We start from the raw sequence: 19,243 nt of genomic DNA, 5'->3' as shown, positions 1-19,243 counted from the left end.
GAGTGAAACGTTAGGTATAATTTAGAAGATAAGATTGACGAACTGCGAAGAGGACAAGAACTATAAGAAAACGTGAACAGGAAATTTCTAGAAGTTGTTAAATATTTATAAGATAAGAATAAATGGAAATTATGAAAGAAAAAAAGATTTATTTTTCAATCCTAGACTACCCGAAAAATTGGTTTCGAAGGTACATAAAAAATAGACGGCTTAATTTATTTTTTCATGATTTAGTATATTCAGTTATGAAGTCGATATATTCAGAAACCTTGGTGTACACAGTCGGGGCTCCCTTATCTCCACAAGGTGACATGCCCCAAGATACAATACCGAGAACAACTGGTATTATTTCGGTATTATTGATATTAGCCATTTTATACTCGATAGAATTTCTTTTAATATATTCTGTTCCAACATAATCTTCATAATCATCAGTTGTTTCTTCTATTCGGTTAAATGCATTTCTCGGAGCATATTGTATAAGAGGTCCACCCGAGTCACCGCTACAAGCTGCGATCCCACCTGAGAGCGGTCCGGTACAAATATTTGCATCTTTATTTAGAGGATTACTTTCGTCAATGTCTTTTATTTTTTCAATAGCTGCATAACATTCTAAAATAAAATAAAATTCTTATTATTGTAAAGGAAATCTTGAGAACGTTTAGAATAATTCATCAGTGACAGTGATCTGGGCCTCAAAATCCCAAGAAAGAAATTGACAAAGAAATGTTTTTAGTCACATTTTTATTTTGTTGAAAATGGTGCGAATGTTTTCTGTTAAATTATTTATTTTCGATGATTTGGGTAAAAAGTCTATAAAATTAAAAAAAAAATTTGATTGACATGCTTATGACATGAATCCAACATTTTTTGTTTTAATGCTTGAAATTTCTATATAATTCATGCGTTACCAAATTAAAATTCAAGTGATATTTTTTTTATGCAATAGATATTAGAATATCATATCAGAATTTTCTATAGTTGTGTTCTTGATCTCTTTATGTAACATATGTCCATAAAATGATTTATTCTTTCGAAATATTGAGATAATCGAAATATACCATATTTTATCTTACCTTGATAAGGTATGTAAGTAACTTTAACCTCTTGTAATCTACTCGGTGAATCTGGTATGAAAAATGTTGTCCTCAAAACTCCCCATCCAGCTAATGTCAGAGGGTCGTTGCTTATTTTATAATTATTATACGGTAAGTTTATTGGTTGAACTTCATTTGTAAACGTGAATGGTTTGCTCGTTTGTAGTACTGCTATGTCGTATGGTCCGATGCCACTAAAATTTAAAAAAGTCTGTGAGGAAATTTGCTATGAGATGATTAGTTGGACTTCAATTCGCTTGGATTCGACCTTTATAACTTAACAAAATTATTTAGTAACTTTAAATTACTAAATATTGGTGTAAAAAATTGTAAATATTACAAGCCCACTTGGGTTGGTACCACGTACTCTTAACATATTCTACCGCCAAGCAGCAATATTTAGTACTATTTTTACACAAGGGATATAAAATCTTAGTCGCCAAGTTTGGTGGCGCATTGGTAATGTAAGGATTGGTATTAACCGATAAATATTTATTTATTTATAGGTTAATGGTTTCCTAATATAGTTCCAGCAAACTGTCTCGTTAGTCTAGAGTTTGGCTTATAAGACTGTATCTATAAAAAGTTGTTAAATGTTTCGGCCAATAAATTCACAGTAGCGACAAGGATTTCGGAAGTTTGCAGCGTTATATGACCCCTTCTCGAAAATAACTTAAAGCCTTTGATCCTTCGTCTGATCTCTCCGCAGTCATATCCGATCATCGTATAGTCGGAGTATAATGGTGAGGAGATGGTAAGTGCAGCGTGTAAGACACATTTGTATTAAGTCTTTGAGAATTTTCGCTGTTGTCGAAATGCGATTGGTAGAACAGGGTATAATTTTAGCCAATCAAATTTAATTATAAGCCAATCTCATCGTTGATCTATATTAGTTTAGCGATAATTCAGTGATTTTGCCATGAAACCACATTATTGTTAATATAAAAAAAATAAACTTCAAAAGAACATAGTTATCAAGAGATTGGCAATGAAGCTAACCCTGGATACAAAGGATGTGGGAACCGTTTTCCTATAGCATTTATTTGGGCTTTTGGTCCAAAATTATATACATCGTGGGCTCCAGCTATTGCGTCCAATGGTAGCCATCTAGTAAGAAACGATTCCTTAATACAATGCGCCGCTGTTAAGACCTAGAAATATGACAAAAAAATTAATTCAAATAATATTCATTTATTAAAAATGTTAATACAATAACATACTGTTAGTGCCCCACTTCTGTACAAAGGCAAGTAGCCTGACTTGTTTCTCGTTAAGAAGAGGATTTGGAACTTTTTACTACGTTACTCAAATAGGGTATGGTGGATATTGTGTACACGTCGCATCGATATAATAAGAACAAAAAAAAAGATCTTAAAATGAATCTAAATAATATTTTAATAACAATTAATCGTTAATTTCAAAATTACGTTACCAACACTGTTTATGACGTTTTTATTATTATTGAATGACATTGATAACGAACCTTAAAAAAATATATTTAAAAGAAATTACTCTGCAGTCACACGGCATACCATAGTGCCCTTAATGTTGCAGCATTTTAAATGAAAGGCCAAAATACTTGACAACTTTTATACAGAGCGGGACATTTTAAAGGACATTGACACTGCAAAGATTTATTATTTTAAACATAAAGTAACTCTCAAATTAAAACTCAACTTTATTAATATTATTTAAGGATATAATTTCTATGTAATACACAGCCACTAGCTAATTTAACTCTTAAACTTTCTCCTCAAAAGGGAGAGGAGGCCTTTGCTCAGCTGTGGAACAGGATCTTACTTTACCTTTTTTTACTATCTAATTCAGAATAATGATACACATATGAGTACTTACCCATTTGTTGCTCAATATGCTGCCACCGCAAACATGAGCTCGGATCCATAAGAATCTTAACTGAAGTGTTACCAGGTAAGGATGACTGTAGGGTTTAGATTCGTGACCTCCTACCAGCCTACCATCTCCTGAATACTGACTACCAGTTGAAGCTGTAATATTTATTATAAAAAATATAGCTATGCTATTTTACTGATGTTTTATTTAAAATCAAATTTCAATATATATTATATGTGTTATAAGAATTTACAAAACATTTGAAATAAGAACTGAATTAAATATGTTTCATTTAGTTGATTGTATTTAAATTTAAAAATAGTGTTACTATTAGCACATCTTTTTTTTTAAGATAAAAAAAACCGCTTCTTAGTTAAGTATTGTTGAGAAAAGTAGATGCTTTGGTAGTAAAAACTGTTTGAGTTAAAACAATGATCAGTTTCTCGTTATGCGTATTATATTTTTTTTACCTACCCGACAGGCAAAGGTAACATTTTAGAAGTATAAAAAGTAAATTAACGATTACGTTCATAGTGAATATTGTTATGTCATCTGCCGCGCAAACGCTTATATAACATTCGAAGATGCATACACGATTTATGTTTTCGCATAATTATAAATATCAGAGGCAACCAACTGGTACAAAGTTAATATATACGTTAGTATGAGGAATGATCGCCATAAGGATGATACCAATAAAATATTTTTTATAGATTTTAATTCATACTCTTTTTTAATTCACGCACGCTAACAATTGAAATTATATACAATTATATTTCAAGTAACGTATATTAATGAGCTCATGATTTGATACTGTAAATGTTTAACACGTTTGTTTATATTTTAAATAACAGTGATGAGCAGTTATTTATAAAATGTTCAAAGATTAAATAAACCATGCTTGATTAATCAATGTTTAATAGATAATTAATATGTACGTAATTATTTTTAAAACTTTTATACAATCCGTGTATTCAAAGGAATACATGGATAACAGATACAGCATACATATAACAGATACAGAACCAACTATTGATTGTATTGTCACCAGCGCCAACGTTTGTGCCAAATTTCAAATTAAGACACCAAAAAAAAAAACATCATTTTCATTTGTTTTTTTCAGAAGATTAAGTAAAATTAATCATTCTGTATTCCAAGGATTGAAATTTCCTGATCCAAATGTTATATACGAGCCTTATATTTAATTATATATCTACGGGTGATTATAATATCGGAGTAGGTCAAGTATTTAGCTCATTGTATAATCATTTATAATTCACAGGAACCTGATAACAATATTATGAATATAAGATGTGATTTCATTACTTTATAACAGCAAATTTGAAGGCAAACAATAATTAATTTATATATCTTTCAATCGTTAGCAGTACTATTGAAATGTAATTATCGGTTGGCGGACGAGAAAATGAGCCAACTATTGGTAAATGGTCAGCTCTGCCCGTAGACATTGGCGCCGTGAGAAATTTTAACCAATCTTTACATGGCCCATGTTCCATCACTCTTGAGAACTCGGATGTTATGTCCCTTGTGTCTGTAGTTACACTGGTTCCCTCACAGTCCAAACCGAAACATAACTACTAAGCACTGCTCGGCGGTAGGCTATATAATGAAGGTGGAACCTACGCAGACGGATTTGCACACGGATTATATGTTTCAGACCTGTTAGATTTTATGGTACCCAAAAAAATAAGAAACATATATATTTTCTTATATTATTTGAAAACTCTTTTTTTAAACTTGATTGTTCATGCGAAAATAAAGTAAAACTTTGGTCAAATATGGTTTCTAAAATCATTCAGACCAGAGTACTGCATGTATTTTAAATTGCGATATATTTTTTGATAAATATAAAAGAACCTTTCTGTTATGTAGAATTTTCTTTGCAACTATGTTTATATAACTAAAAACTATTCACGTTAAATGTTCTATTAATGTGATATGTTCGTATCATTGAATATCATAACTTATACCGTGACTTCCTTTGAGATAAATAGGTTTAATAAGATACGTTACGGTAGTTTTATAAGTAAATTTTTGGCTGTATTCAACATATATCATCTTCAAACGAATTTAAAAAAAAATTGAAAAAAAATCTTATGTAATTATTTATATTTGCGCCTACAGCATGATCTTATTTCGCTATAATATAAATCATATTATACGTATATACAAAATATATATAAAATTGTATTTTAATTAACGAATAGTTGAATAGTTATTATTATTGTAATTAAATAAGAACCAAATTATGATATTACTATACATTGTATGTAGTAGTTGTCTGTTGTCAGTTGTTGTATATATATGTATATATGTAACTATAAATATAGGATATATATTTATAGTTACATAAAGGCTCTAACTTATTTGTTTACGGCCGTTGAGTCGATTTCGTTAACATTCTTTATATGATTAATTACGATATATAATGAGGAAATATTTAAATAAAAACTTGAAGGTGGGGCTTTGTGAAAGTCCGTCTGGGAAGGTACTAATACACTCATCAGATATTCTACAGCTAAACAACAGTACTCAGTGTTATCGTGTTCTGGTTTGAAGGTTGAGCGAGCCAGTGTAACTACAGGCACACGGGATATAACATCTTAGTTCCCAAGGTTGGTGGCGCATTGGCGATGTAAGGAATGGTTAATATTTCTTACAGGGCCATTGTCTATGTCTTCGTCTATGTGTTCGTGTTATGTATAATCACAGAAAAAAAATTAAATAAATAGCCTTAACACAATTAACTCTCTTAAAACGTATAATATAAAACTGAAAAATAAAATTATAATAAAAAAACGGATTCGGTTAGGGTTTCGGATATCCGATGGTTTCGCTTACGGTTACGGTGCTCCATAACATCCGTGTTTAATATGCGTAGAAGTTAACATGAAATAAAACAAGATTTTCTTTATATTTTTTTCAATTTATTTGTTTTAGTTATTTCAAATATTCGATGCAGAATTGATTCATACAGTTCATTATACTTTAAACATCATACGTAATGAAAAAACCAATATGAATTATAAATAAAAATGTTTGTGGCAAACCCACCACAGATGTATATTTTAAATTAAAAATATTACTCTGTGTCAAAAATACAAGCTCTTCATCAACGTAACTGACATCAACTTAAGCGGTAGTCAAGAACGATTATTGTAAATATATTTATTTATGAGCGGAATTATGTTTTATAGGACAGCATTCGCAAATAATTTAAACATTTTATTATCTTATATTTTAAATCAAAACGCTAACGCAATATACAGACAGTAAAAATAAGTATTTACATAATACAGACAAATAAAAAATGTTAACAGTCTATGGTTCAAACATACCAGGAAAATTATTTATTATGATTTTTTTTTGTTAATAACGGTTAATGTACAACATTTTGTTTGTCATAAATAATTATATTACTTTTTTATTCCGATATAAATACGTAACGAAGAGTTGCTATAATATTAATTTAATTTTAATTAAATAAAATCTTCGTCATATATTTTAATTTAAATAATATAAATGACTATTTACTTATGTCAACATCAGTTTTATTCTTTAAACATTCAATAGAAGTAAAATGTTCGTTAAGTGCTCTTAATAATTTACATATAAAAATTATATAAGTATCGCTAACATATATATAATATTATTAATATAAAATGTGACGTAAACGTTAGTCGCCGTAATTAAAATTACGGTCTCAAGTCTAAGCGACTTGATTTCAAGGAATGAAATGATAATTATAATTTAATAATATTGAAAAACATTTTCGTATTAAATATATTCTACATCGAACTTTTCATTTAATTGAGGCTATGAATAATTTTGTTTCTGATACACAAAGGCGGTTGTACACAATAGAATTATTGAAATAATAAAAGAAAAATTTTAAAACACTTATATCGAATAATTCGATGCATTTATTAAAACGAATCAAATTTCTTATTTTAGTTACTAGCACCAAAAGTATGTGCACAATTCGAGCTCAATCGGTTGGATTAGCTTTAAAATTCACTTGCAAATTTTATTTATACAAACTGATGAGAAAAGTTAATAGAAGGTAATAATTGGTTGGAGTTTGTGCTGAGTTAGTAAATTATTTTATATATGACGTCTATTCGACGTAAATGGTCCCCACAGTACGACTCTGTTTGAGACGTAGCAACTATTTGTGTACATGCCCTTACATATTAAACTCATCAAATTTCTTTGACTTTTATACCTAATGAAAAATGTTGTACGAACGTACTTTATAATTATATCTATCATCACTAGGTTATATTATGCGAGTTTGCTTAACTATGTTTTATGTACAAATCTAAAACGAGTAACAAAAAAAATTGAGGTAAAAACTTTAACGGATTACACATCAAGCCCCGAATCGTCAAAGAAGAAAAATAATTAAATTGATAATAAATAAAAAAATTAAAATCCGCTAAAATAGTTTACGTCAATTGAAATATTCGTTCATCGAACAAAATAAAAAAGAGACGTATATAAATAACAAATAAGAAAAACAGATAATTAATAATGAAAGTAAATTAATGGAGGAGGCTACAATATATCTGATAACTTTGGTCTTCTAGTTAAAAAGATGTTTATCATGGATCTTTTGTCCAATATAATTTATTTCGTTCGTACGTTGTTCATATTTTTAACAACACAATAAAATATGGCAGTACGCGTGTCTGATGTTCTCGGGTATATTAGGTTATAGCCAATACCTTTCTAGATCGCTATGATCATCAATGATCTAATGTTAGTGAATTGGATAGTACGCTGGTGACGTTATTGACGGTAGATGGTGACCGCATCGCGGGAAGTTCGGCGGCACGGGCGGTAGATCTCTCTGAGTTCCTATGTGTAATATTAAGTTCATCCCGATGACTATGTGGTAAATGAAATGGCAATGGAACAGCCAATAGCCTGCAAAAAAATAAAAACAAGAATCTATAAAAAAACTGTGTCAGACGAAAAATAACAATAAAAACAATTCCATTTTTAAAAATTGCAAATGTTTCTAATATACTTTATTTATTTCTAGATTTTGACAAATTGATGATGTGGGTAGTGCGAAATAAAAATCTCACCTGGATTATCAGCTTTCAGTCTCAATACAACGTATCCATTATTGGGCACGGCGAGTGTGTCTTTAAAGGGCGGTAAATTATACTGCCTGTGCAGAAGACCCTTTCTGTCGAGGTCTAGTGCGTGCTTCAAGTTAATCTTCTTGATATTCTTATCTGGCGATCGACCCATACCGATAACATTATACGGCGTTCCGTGGAGATGGAATGGGTGAGACAGATTCGGTGATTGTACTGAAAGGAAATCATTTGTTTATTTTAATGATTTTAAAAATGATATTAAAATAGAACAAGACTTTTGTTAAATCAATTCATGGGAGCAGTGGATTTTATCAGGTTAGTGATCAATTAACATGACATACTCGTACTAGCTGCTTAAATCAGGACTGCTTAAATGTTAAAAGACTTAAGATATAGTTCAGAAATACTTTAAGCAAACAAAAATCTTTTTTGTAATCAAGCAAAACAGCAGGTTTTAAAGATAATTCTGGTTTAGTGAGTGCTGTGATCATAATATACATATATGACTTTAATATATTACCTTCATCAACAAGAACTATTTCAACAATGGAATTTAAAGGCACGTCGATCATGTGCGTACATCTGCAATCAACCGAGCAGTCAGCAGGTCTATTGTCGCCATTGCAGAACAGCTCCGGTGGTAGTTCATGCATTTGAGAAAGAGGAGGTGCTGGTGGGGCTGTATATGAAATCTCGTCGACCAAACTTAGAACGTGATCACCACCCGGAGCCACTGAAGCAGTGATAACAAAGTTAGTAGTCGAATTAAAATAAATTTTATAAAGGATATAAATAAGGTGAGATAAGATAAAATAGGTTTTTATCGATAAAAATGTTTCAAGTAAATTATTTTGGGAGTTAAAAGTTTCTAAATAATAATTAAATTTTTGTTTTCTTCTATGTATTCTATGTACTTACCTAAATAGTTTTTATACATATTTTCTTTAAACAGGTCTTTAGGTTTATAGAAATGGAATCTGAAGGGCAGGAATATTTTCACATCAGGTCGCTCTTGCAGTACTGCTTTATCGACAGGCTTAGCTGCCTTTAAATTACTGACGCACACTGCATCGTTACGTTTGACGTCGCAAATTGCATCTAATGGGTTCAACACCTGAAAAATGTTATAAAATCTTCATGAAACGAAGCTAGAAGATCACAAGTTTTAATAATATAACAACATAACAACATATAATACTAAAAATATATCTATATTTTTAAAGTTTCAATAGTAAAACACAAATAAAAAATTCTAAAAAATAAAACATTATACAACCTTTAACGAAGGATCTTCGTGCAAGAATCCACCAATAGGGACCAGATTGTGCCTTTATACTTCAGCTAAGGGTAGGGTATTACTCCATAGTTCACTATCTACTGGTGCATTTAATAATTACAAAAATACCACTACGGATGTGCAAATTAATTTACACTAAAATATGAATTAGATGTCATAGAAGAGCAGTAAATACCAAGAACACTTTTAAAGGTAAGGTAATTACAGGAGCTTTTGTGGCTTTATATCTAAATTAAATGAACGCTGTATTAACATATAACGAGGGGTAAATAAAATTATAACATATTTTATATATTTTATTAATTGGTACAAAAATTTACAATTTTCTTAAAAAGTAAATATCAGAAATATGCTGCAAGTGATTAATGTTATAGATGATTTTTTACTTCATATTAAAATTTTTTTTTTGTATCACAGCTAATTAAAATTATTAATTTGCTATGATTAAGTGGTTTCGAGATTATTTGCATATGCATTGATTGTTTATGTCTTCTTAAATTAATAGTGGTAACTGCGTATGGTAACATTTTGTTTACTTATTTATATTAATGGTTATAAACAGTCTTCATTGGGTGCCGTGCATCTGTTTAATAACCAACCGGTATATTTGTATATGTATTTACAAGTATTGGAGTTTTTACTAAATATTTACAAATCTAATTGTGTTTCATGCAATTCTGGGTTAGTTAGTAACTGGGAGAACTTAAATATCTAAATTTATATAAGATAGTCGCCAAGAAAACCAAGCCACCCTGTAATGTTCTTTGTTAAAGAAAATGTTTCACGAATTAAGTATGTTATATATTTTAGTAAATAAATAACATGGAGATTTTACGAAAATACTTACGGATGGCTCATTTTTAGGCGACAATAAAATTTAAATATATACACGCAATAAATATCCTTGGTGAAAAATTAAATGGCAAGTCGTTAGTTACATAATATACGCTCATATATAATATAAAAATTGTACTTAAAATGTCGTTGTACAAGTAAGAGCCTCAACTGTGATATTTAAAGTGATATATCAACCTTTATAGGGTATCACCAAATAAGACATAAGATTTAACTGAAATTCACTCAGAAATTATTATTATTATCTTTAAATAAAATCACAAAATAGCACGAACTCCAGTGGAAACATTCGAATATAAAATAAACACAAAAGGCAGAGTCGAGCACTTCGAGTCTACCGAACACATCACACAAAACAAACATAAAATTAGACTTAGTTAACATAAAAATCAACTGCTTTACCAATTGTCGCGCACATTACGCTACGAAAACTGTCAAATGTTTCTAGGAACAGATTTAGTTGATAGGAGGAAGATGGTCTCCGCATGTCGGGAAGTTGGGAGGGACTGGAGGAAGATCTGCGTGAGTGCCTACTTGAAGAACGACGTTCATGCCGATGACGATATGGAACAAGAAGTGGCAATGAAGAAGCCAGAATCCAGGATTGTTGGCTCTGAAACGGACAATGACGTAGCCATTGTTGGGAACAGCTATCGTATCTTTTGCTGGAGGGAGATCACCTTGTTTCAAATGACGTTCGAGCAAACCTCTTCTATCAAGATCGAGAGCGTGTTTCAAATTAATTTTCTTAACGTTCTGGTCTGGTGATCGGCCGATACCAATAACATTGTATGCGTATCCGTGTAAGTGGAACGGATGAGATAAGTTGGCGATTTGTACTGAAAGTAAAATAATAATGATAGTTTAGTAATTTATATTTAAATTCGATTCGAAAACATTAGAATGCTTATAATATTATTATATAATTTACCTTCATCTACCATTACGACTTCTACAACAGCGTTAAGAGGAATGTCCACTTTGTGTGTGCACATGCAGTTTTGTCCGCAGTCAGCAGGTCTGTTGTCACCGTTACAGAACTGATCGGGATTAATGTCGTCAAATTGACTGATAAGAGGAGCAGGTGGAGACATATACGAGATTTCGTCTATTAAACTAATTACATGATCCCCTTGTGGTGCAACTGGAAAGTATGATTATGATCAGAAAATTATTTCATGTGGAAATGTATTCCAGCAATATTTATGCGCAATGTGTTAAAGCGTATTCTTACCTAAGTATCTGTTGTACGTGTTCGGTTGGAATAACATTTCCGGTCTGTAGGCGAAGAAACGGAAAGGCAAGAAGATCTTGACGTCAGGTCTCTCTTGTAAAATCGCGGGGTCAATGTTTCGTGCATTTTTAAGTTGGCTGACGCAAATTGCATCGTTTCTGCGAATGTTACATCTCGCATCCAAGGGGTTCATTACCTGAATAGTTAGTGGGGAGAAAGGTACGTGCAATTACTAATATAACGTGCATAATCTACTTCTACATTTTCATTTATACTACTTTATATTTATTAGGTAAGAATAGAATTGGCTAAATTATTATAATTTGACAAAAAGATTTAATTTAAACAGCGTAGGATTTATTTAATTCAACAATTTTGATAAACTTTAAATATATAAATCTTTTTGTCATAATAATTATATTGGATACCATTTTGGGAGGTGCAAGGGAATCTACATTATAATACCAGTTCTACTTTTTGGTATACGGTTGCTACTCAAAAGGTATACCTTACTATATATTAAGGTATTTACACATCTCACTTAATAATAGCTTTCTATACAAATGCATACTGGTCAATAATTAAAAAGATAAGGTACCTTGAATTATCTCCATCGATACTAGTGTTTATGCTTAAGTAATAATGTGCAATAAAATTGGCTAAGTTTATCGAGGTTGTCGTGTCGGCAAGAATCCAGTATGCAATATCCGCCGATTAGTGAGTGAGAGAGATAGGCTCGTGACAAAAGATTAGGAAAAGGAATTCATTCAATGTGTGTAAAGGGAACACCGTACTATAGCACCAAATTTAAGAATACTTATTTACACAAACTGTAGTTTTAAAGTCCGATTTGTTGACGTATTTTCACTTATATACAAATTTATTTGAGAAACTTACGACTCCTTGTGGTATTCCCACATCGTAGGTTGGTGGAGTGGAAGATGGTTGATAAGGTCCTCTAGCATAACGAAGTATACCAAGTTGTTGAGCTCGTTTAATACCACACTCTCCAAGTCCACGTACTTGAATCCAATACGCACCAGGGATATTGTTCGCTTCGATGACAAAATCGTAACGTTCACCTATAATTAATAGTGGTTTTAAACTTTTTTTTTTTCAATTCATGATAATAGCAATTAACTAAGAAAATCGGCGTAATCGAGGAAGCAGTCGGCAACATTATACAATTCTCTTCGGTTGAGTTGATGCACGAGTTAACTAGATATATATTACGACATAACAGGGCGTACCTTATTAAAATAACGGTCGATTATTAACATATCCATATCGTTAAATAATAAAGAAGTTCCGCAAGGTACTTTGAAGAATTAATATTGAATATGTATCCAGTTTTCTAACTTTTACTTTCTGATTGTCTTATCATGATATGTTATTTAATAGCTACCTATTAAAACTGGTAAACGTATAGAGGTACTCATGAGCTAATGTCAAATTTTACTTACCGGAGAACGAAATGATTGTGTTAACTTTAACTGGTTGCACCGGCTCTCCATCGGTCGCTATTACTGTCAGATTATGACCCTCGAATGTAATTTGGGCGGGGCAAACTGAAGCAAAGGCATTAATCATTCTGAACCTGTATCTTCTGCCAGGTGTAATGGTGAAAACTTCAAGAGGTGTGTTCGTCATAAATCCAGTGTTAGGATCTCTAAATTGCCCTTTTCCATTAATAAGCACGTTCTCGGGGTCTTGACCAGTGTTAACAGCTAGACGACCAGGGAATCTCTCAGCGGCATCCTCGTGGAGCCAATCACTGAGCAACATAACGTGAGTCGTCAAATCATAATCATACAGATGACTGTTGGGGTCTTTGGATGGTGGTTGACGAACGACTATACTTCCATATAAACCATCCAATTTCTGTAGACCGGTGTGAGCATGCCAGAAGTGAGTACCAGCGTTACCTTGCCATTGGTATCTAGAAATGAAAAATATATAAATGAATATTGTATAATATTGAGCCGAGATGGCCCAGTGGTTAGAACGCGTGCATCTTAACCGATGATTTCGGGTTCAAACCCAGGCAGGCACCACTGAATTTTCATGTGCTTAATTTGTGTTTATAAATCATCTCGTGCTCGGCGGTGAAGGAAAACATCGTGAGGAAACCTGCATGTGTCTAATTTTAACGAAATTCTGCCACATGTGTATTCCACCAACCCGCATTGGAGCAGCGTGGTGGAATATGCTCCATACCTTCTCCTCAACGGGAGAGGAGGCCTTAGCCCAACAGTGGGAAATTTACAGGCTGATTATGTTATGTTATGTTATAATATTGAATACTAACAGTGAATATATACTCGTAATTAAATTTAATATTACCTGAAAGTGTTTCCTTGTTGGATAGGACATTGGGTAACAAATGGCACGCCGTCATAGTATTGAGAGCCTCGCTGCCAGATTCCATGCCAGTGAATGGTAACTTCCATACCTTCCATGTGATTTTCTACATCGATAACTACTTTGTCATTTTCACAAACTTGTATAGAAGGACCAGGCAACATTCTGTTAGCTGATAAGATACCACGTTCGACTCCGTCCGCTAATACGCACTGACAATGCGACCAAACTACGTTGGTTGCGTTAGGTGTACATACTTGGCAAGCCCTGGAAAGATATAAAATTACATTACATATTTTAATATTAAATTTACATATAAATAGCACTCTTAATACATTTTAAGTTTAGAAAACATTTATCAGAGGTTTGCATAAACTAACAATTATCTATTACATTGTTAATTACACGTAAAATGGACATGGTTAAATTACATGGCAAAGAATTTAATTTATAGGGTGATTATTAGTTGTCATCTGTTGATGGTATTAATACTGGATCGAATTACGCGTAAACATGTACAGAGGTAAAGAGCAAGGTCGAGTAAACATATAGTGTGTTATGAAAAACATCATATTGTTATTTGGTATTTCCGAAAATATATTGTATGATGTTTTTTGTTAATATTATTGGAGTTGCTTGTCTAATTTATCTCTCGTTCTAATTATGCGCAAATCCAATACATAATGCAATAAAATTTAGCATGTTTAATATTGATGGCATTCTATAGATCATAGTACGCCTGAGTTGGTGGGCTTTGGACAACCCCACCTATACCCCATACGGGTATGTACCTAACACTCATCAGATATTCCACCGCAAAACATCAAAACTTAGTATTGCAGTGTTCCAGTTTGAATGGTGAGTGAGTTTGTCTAACTACAGGCACAAGGGATCATCTTAGTTGCCAAGGTTGGTTATGCATTGAGTTTGTAAGACTATTCCTCACTAGTAATAAAGAATGTTTCCATCACGGTCAATGTTTATTGGCGGTGGTGACCACGTAGCATTAAGTAGCCTATTTGCGCTACCTATATTATATACAAAAGTATATATATATATACCATCTTATTGGTAAATATAGATAAAAAACCTTATTTATAAGTCCACATCTTTTCCAAACATTCGATCGAAGTCACGTGCATCACTTATTGTATAATATACGTAAAGGCCAACGTTGCGTAATACAGGATTTATAAAAGGAAATAGTTAATACTATAAGTATTCTTAAAATTAGAAGCTATTGTTTGAATAAAAATGGAATAGATATTTTTTGTGATAGATGATTATAATTATTTCAGGAAACTTAAATGAACACACCTCTTTATAAAATAAACCATTAAATAAGTTTCTAAATTATAATAATGTATAATATTAAAACAAAATACTTACGCTCCCAAAACAGTGTAGAATTCCAGGGTGAAATGATAGTAACAAATTCTTGGTGGTTCATTTTCCCTGCATGCTCTTGCGCACTCATCAGGGGCTGACAATGCGGGATTTCTTCTAAGCTCAGCTGTAGCGCTGCTCGTGAAATCCAAATGTTTCAGAGACAATTTTCCATTCGCGGTTCTCGCCAAAGGAGGCAACGGATTACTTCTGAAGCTGGCACCACTAAGCGGACCGCTGCCGCTTGTTGGCACGAAGGGATTCGCTGATGGCCCGATTGTGCTATCGACTGAACCGAACGTGTTAAACGGATCACTGCCGGTCGGATGTGTTTGAACGAGTCCGTGTGTAGAAGCGAATGAATTACTATTGTCCCGGAAAGGCGTCGCTGTTCCCGATTGCCACCATGACGCTGACGTCGATTGATCATCAGGGATTGCTTCTGCAAATAATATTAAATATGTTTAGACTAACGATTTAAAATAATAATAACATATTTAAACATTATTATGCTTTTACAAATGTGACAATTTTTTCTTTGTATTATCAAAAAATATTTTTTGAGCCATGTTTCAGTTAGAGGGAATGCGAATGTTACTGACCGGCTGGTCAGTATATTCGAATAGCTTTTATGGTAATTTTGTATCGTATTGTTAACGAAACTGTTAAAGTCCAGCGAATGTTGTCACGACTGTTTTGTAATCGTACTAGTTAAAAGGAGTCCGGTCTCGAATCTATCCTTAAATTATAAGGACTTTTACTTCCTCCATCGGCGTGTGTTACATTTTGTGACAGTTGCACTATATTTTATCGAGCGTCATACTTAATTGAACATTTTGTTAGATACAATCGCATTATTCTGTTTCGACACCGTATCTTACTCAACGTTGGGCATTCTGTTACGGACTGTTTTTATTTATAGTTCGGTGCTTAAGACCCATGACCCTGAACCGATTTAACTTTTACTTCCTCGTCACTTTTGACTTGTAATTTTATATTTTTTGTATATTGTCTATTATAATAATCATATTATTAACATGATCTTTTTTAATTACGAATAATTGTATGATTGAATATTAATTGTAATTTGTTTTTAGATATGTTTGTTATGCTTTTAAATGTTATAATTATGTAGTTATAGATCCTTCTATTATAAAATAACTTTAAAAGAGAATATTCTCAGTAATTCAAATTTAATAGTCCAATTGAAACGGTAATTAATTAAGGGAATAAGCTCTTCTATACACTCAGTTTTTATTTTAAATTAGAATAATATGTTTGTAGCCTAATCCTAATGGCAATTTATGAAATAACCATGGAATGTTCGATGTAAAGTGAAATACAAATAAAGTAAAGCTTTTTCTACCAACATGGGTCGGTTGACACCCCTTTGGTAGATTTTCATCTGAGCACGAGATGAATTATTCAGACAGATTTAGTTTAATTGAAAATAAGCTCATCAGACTTTTGTTAAAATAAAGAAACAATAAAAACAAAATAAAATTGCTACAAAAAATAAGTAGGCGCAATATTCTTTCATTTTAAATTTTTTAGTAGCGTTCGAATCAAATCAAAATAATTTAAAAAAATCTATACATATTGAGGGAAAAATCCATCTTAAATTCTGTTATCTAAACTAAATAGTTCGTTGTCTATTTAGTTCAAGTTTCGTCTGTCTTAAAGTTAATTTATAAATTGAGATATCAGCGTGTCATTTGTTTTAATAAAGAGTGGAAAAATAAACAATATAAATCGAGTATATTTTCATGAAATACCCCTATTATATTTTTTTTATTTGATACAAAAAAACATATCCTATTTTAGAAAACTTCATGTTTATTATTTAATGATAATTTTAAGTCGTTTAAGAACTGCAAGAGGATTAATAACTCTGAATTTACAGGCAAATATGCCGTTATTAGTTTGATTACCGACACAGTAATTGTATTCGGGCGAGCCTGCAATTATGTACGCACTACGCAGTGTGTGCTGAGCTTATCAGATGATATGATACAGTACGTAATACGAATCACGTAAGATTGCTTTTCTTTAATTATACCTCAGCACGTATGATCAAATCTTAACCCAATGCAATAAAAAAAAAGTTAGATATAAATAAGACAATATCAACAACAGTATCTGTATGCGGTCTGAAACCACAACATGTGAACAGCTAGATCATGATATATATAATTATGAGAAAAAAATCAAAAACAAATGAAAACTAACTGTCAAGGTGCATCTGCTTTATTAGGTTTGCGCACACTTTCGCTAACCCGTCTTTGTGTTTAATATATTTAGTTAGTAGTATAGTCTGTTCATTTGACTCTTATAATTAATTTAGACATATATATTAAAAACGATTTCCGCTTGTATTCGTATATACTCTTTTTGGTTAAAATCAATTTATATTTAAACAAATATAAAACTGGTCAGTAATTTCACAGTTGATTGCGTTTATAATTCGAACGTTTGAAGTTTTGATGACCTTAGACTATCCGATGTATAATTATTTATAATATGTCTCTATTTTCGTCAGCTCAAGAACACGGCAGATTAAAATAAAATGAATAAATATTACAAACCGAGATGATTATTAAGAATAATATGATATTTTCAAGTATTACGTAAATACATAGGTAAAGAAAATCGATCTAAGTTCGTTCAAAGTTAACTAAGATGTACGTGAATATGATTCGGTATGCTCTAAACGAGAATGATAATAAGCGGAACACTAGTTTTCCGTTCCGTTCGAACGAATTAAACATGAACGCCCTGAAGCAGAATACAAACGATTCGTTATTGTTACCTTCGAATTGAGGACGAAAATGATATTGAGATTGTTACGAAATGTAATTTCTTGATAATATCGTGATTTGTGTATTGTGATTGTGGGTTTTCACAAATATTTGATTTATAAAATTGCTCGATAATGTTGCTACGATTTGAATTACGCTCTTGAATATTCGAGTGAAATATGCATTGCGTCAAATGAGAAGTTGTGTGTTTATGCTATTTGATCTGCTGAACAAACTGTATTGTATCTTTGAAGGACAAAATGTATTGTATCTTTTCTTTTCTCTTTTTAAAATATTGTATTGTAATTTAAATTTGGAATATGTTTTATTTTGTTTGATTAGTTTATGCTGTTTGATCAACTGATCAAACAGTATTAACTTACGTACAAAATATCTTTTATTTTTTATTTGTAAGTAAATATGATATTGTCATTTAAATTTGGAATGTATTTTACATGATAAAAATAATTTTGTATACCTGTAATTATTTACTCGACATAACATATATTATCTTATGTATAATAATTATTTTAAATTTGATTTTTATGAAATAATTGATTCTGTATATGATTTCCCGTCTAAAGAATTCAATAAAAACCATCGCAGTTAGCTAGTTTCAAATCACTAGTGGGCGTAATCATGATTAATTTAACAAAGGTCACTTTCGTTTCTCAATTAGCACCTACTCAATTAGTTTCAATAAAAACTCATTATCCGTGAGGTCAGTGGATATGTTCCTAAGTATTCGGTATTTCATGGACGTTTATAAGCAACACCCGTACTTCGAACGTATCAATCATAGTTGATTGATATACTCACTAGAATTGTTTCAATAAGCTTTCGTATTTAATCTAGGAACGATTATTCTCGTTGAATATCGCCTTGATTTAGGTTATTATCTAGTTATATAATTCAGAGCATTGGTTGGTGTGTAATTTACAGTTATTTCCTTACGTTGGAGTGGTTTTAACATTGTTCTTTAAATAATAGATTTGTAAAGTTTGATGATTTTCAACTAAATATAATATAATAATGTTTATAAATATTTATATATTATATTATATTTGATCAATATTATTGTATAATTTTTACGACGGGTGTAATAAATATATTTGTTTTTTTAGATCTCTGATATATGGTATGTTGTCCTTGTGCCTAAAATATTATAGCCGATGATAAAATTAAAAAAAAAACCCAGCATACGAAACAAATTCGCAAAAATAATATTTTTA

At 31.5% G+C, this 19,243-nt stretch overlaps 3 protein-coding genes and 1 long non-coding RNA gene across 5 annotated transcripts in view; 1 reads left to right on the top strand and 3 right to left on the bottom strand.

Moving 5' to 3' along the window:
- LOC135193389 (uncharacterized) overlaps positions 1–19,243 on the top strand; it is a 312,018-nt gene that overhangs the window by 110,207 nt on the left and 182,568 nt on the right. The window lies entirely within an intron of this gene.
- The window catches only part of LOC113400109 (elongation factor Tu), a 184,342-nt gene that overhangs the window by 125,638 nt on the left and 39,461 nt on the right, over positions 1–19,243 (bottom strand). The gene's annotated exons all lie outside the window — the stretch shown is intronic.
- LOC113399851 (mast cell protease 1A-like) lies at positions 215–3,589 on the bottom strand. The gene is made up of 5 exons (XM_026639107.2): positions 3,423–3,589; positions 2,952–3,103; positions 2,097–2,248; positions 1,077–1,291; positions 215–612 (listed from the first exon to the last, which is right to left on the bottom strand). Exons 1-5 carry the CDS (start codon positions 3,478–3,480, stop codon positions 224–226), a joined length of 966 nt encoding a protein of 321 aa, XP_026494892.2. The 5' UTR covers positions 3,481–3,589; the 3' UTR covers positions 215–223.
- Positions 6,470–19,243, bottom strand: part of Stw (straw) — a 47,861-nt gene continuing 35,087 nt past the window's right edge. The window contains exons 2-9 of one of the 2 annotated variants that reach the window (XM_026639103.2): positions 15,217–15,655; positions 13,810–14,094; positions 12,930–13,405; positions 12,364–12,548; positions 8,999–9,194; positions 8,601–8,813; positions 8,063–8,293; positions 6,470–7,898 (exon numbers count right to left, since the gene is read on the bottom strand). In XM_026639103.2, coding sequence (XP_026494888.1) covers positions 7,732–7,898; positions 8,063–8,293; positions 8,601–8,813; positions 8,999–9,194; positions 12,364–12,548; positions 12,930–13,405; positions 13,810–14,094; positions 15,217–15,655 — 2,192 coding nt within the window. In that variant the 3' untranslated portion in view covers positions 6,470–7,731. Of the gene's footprint in view, positions 7,899–8,062; positions 8,294–8,600; positions 8,814–8,998; positions 9,195–9,660; positions 11,072–11,163; positions 11,377–11,466; positions 11,663–12,363; positions 12,549–12,929; positions 13,406–13,809; positions 14,095–15,216; positions 15,656–19,243 lie in introns of those variants that run through there. The other variant, XM_026639104.2, reaches the window with a different exon arrangement.

This window comes from Vanessa tameamea, chromosome 8, assembly GCF_037043105.1.
Source record: "Vanessa tameamea isolate UH-Manoa-2023 chromosome 8, ilVanTame1 primary haplotype, whole genome shotgun sequence".
Taxonomy (NCBI): Eukaryota; Metazoa; Arthropoda; class Insecta; order Lepidoptera; family Nymphalidae; genus Vanessa; species Vanessa tameamea.
Note: the sequence above shows the minus strand (reverse complement) of the source record. Positions and strands in the feature narration are given on the sequence as shown.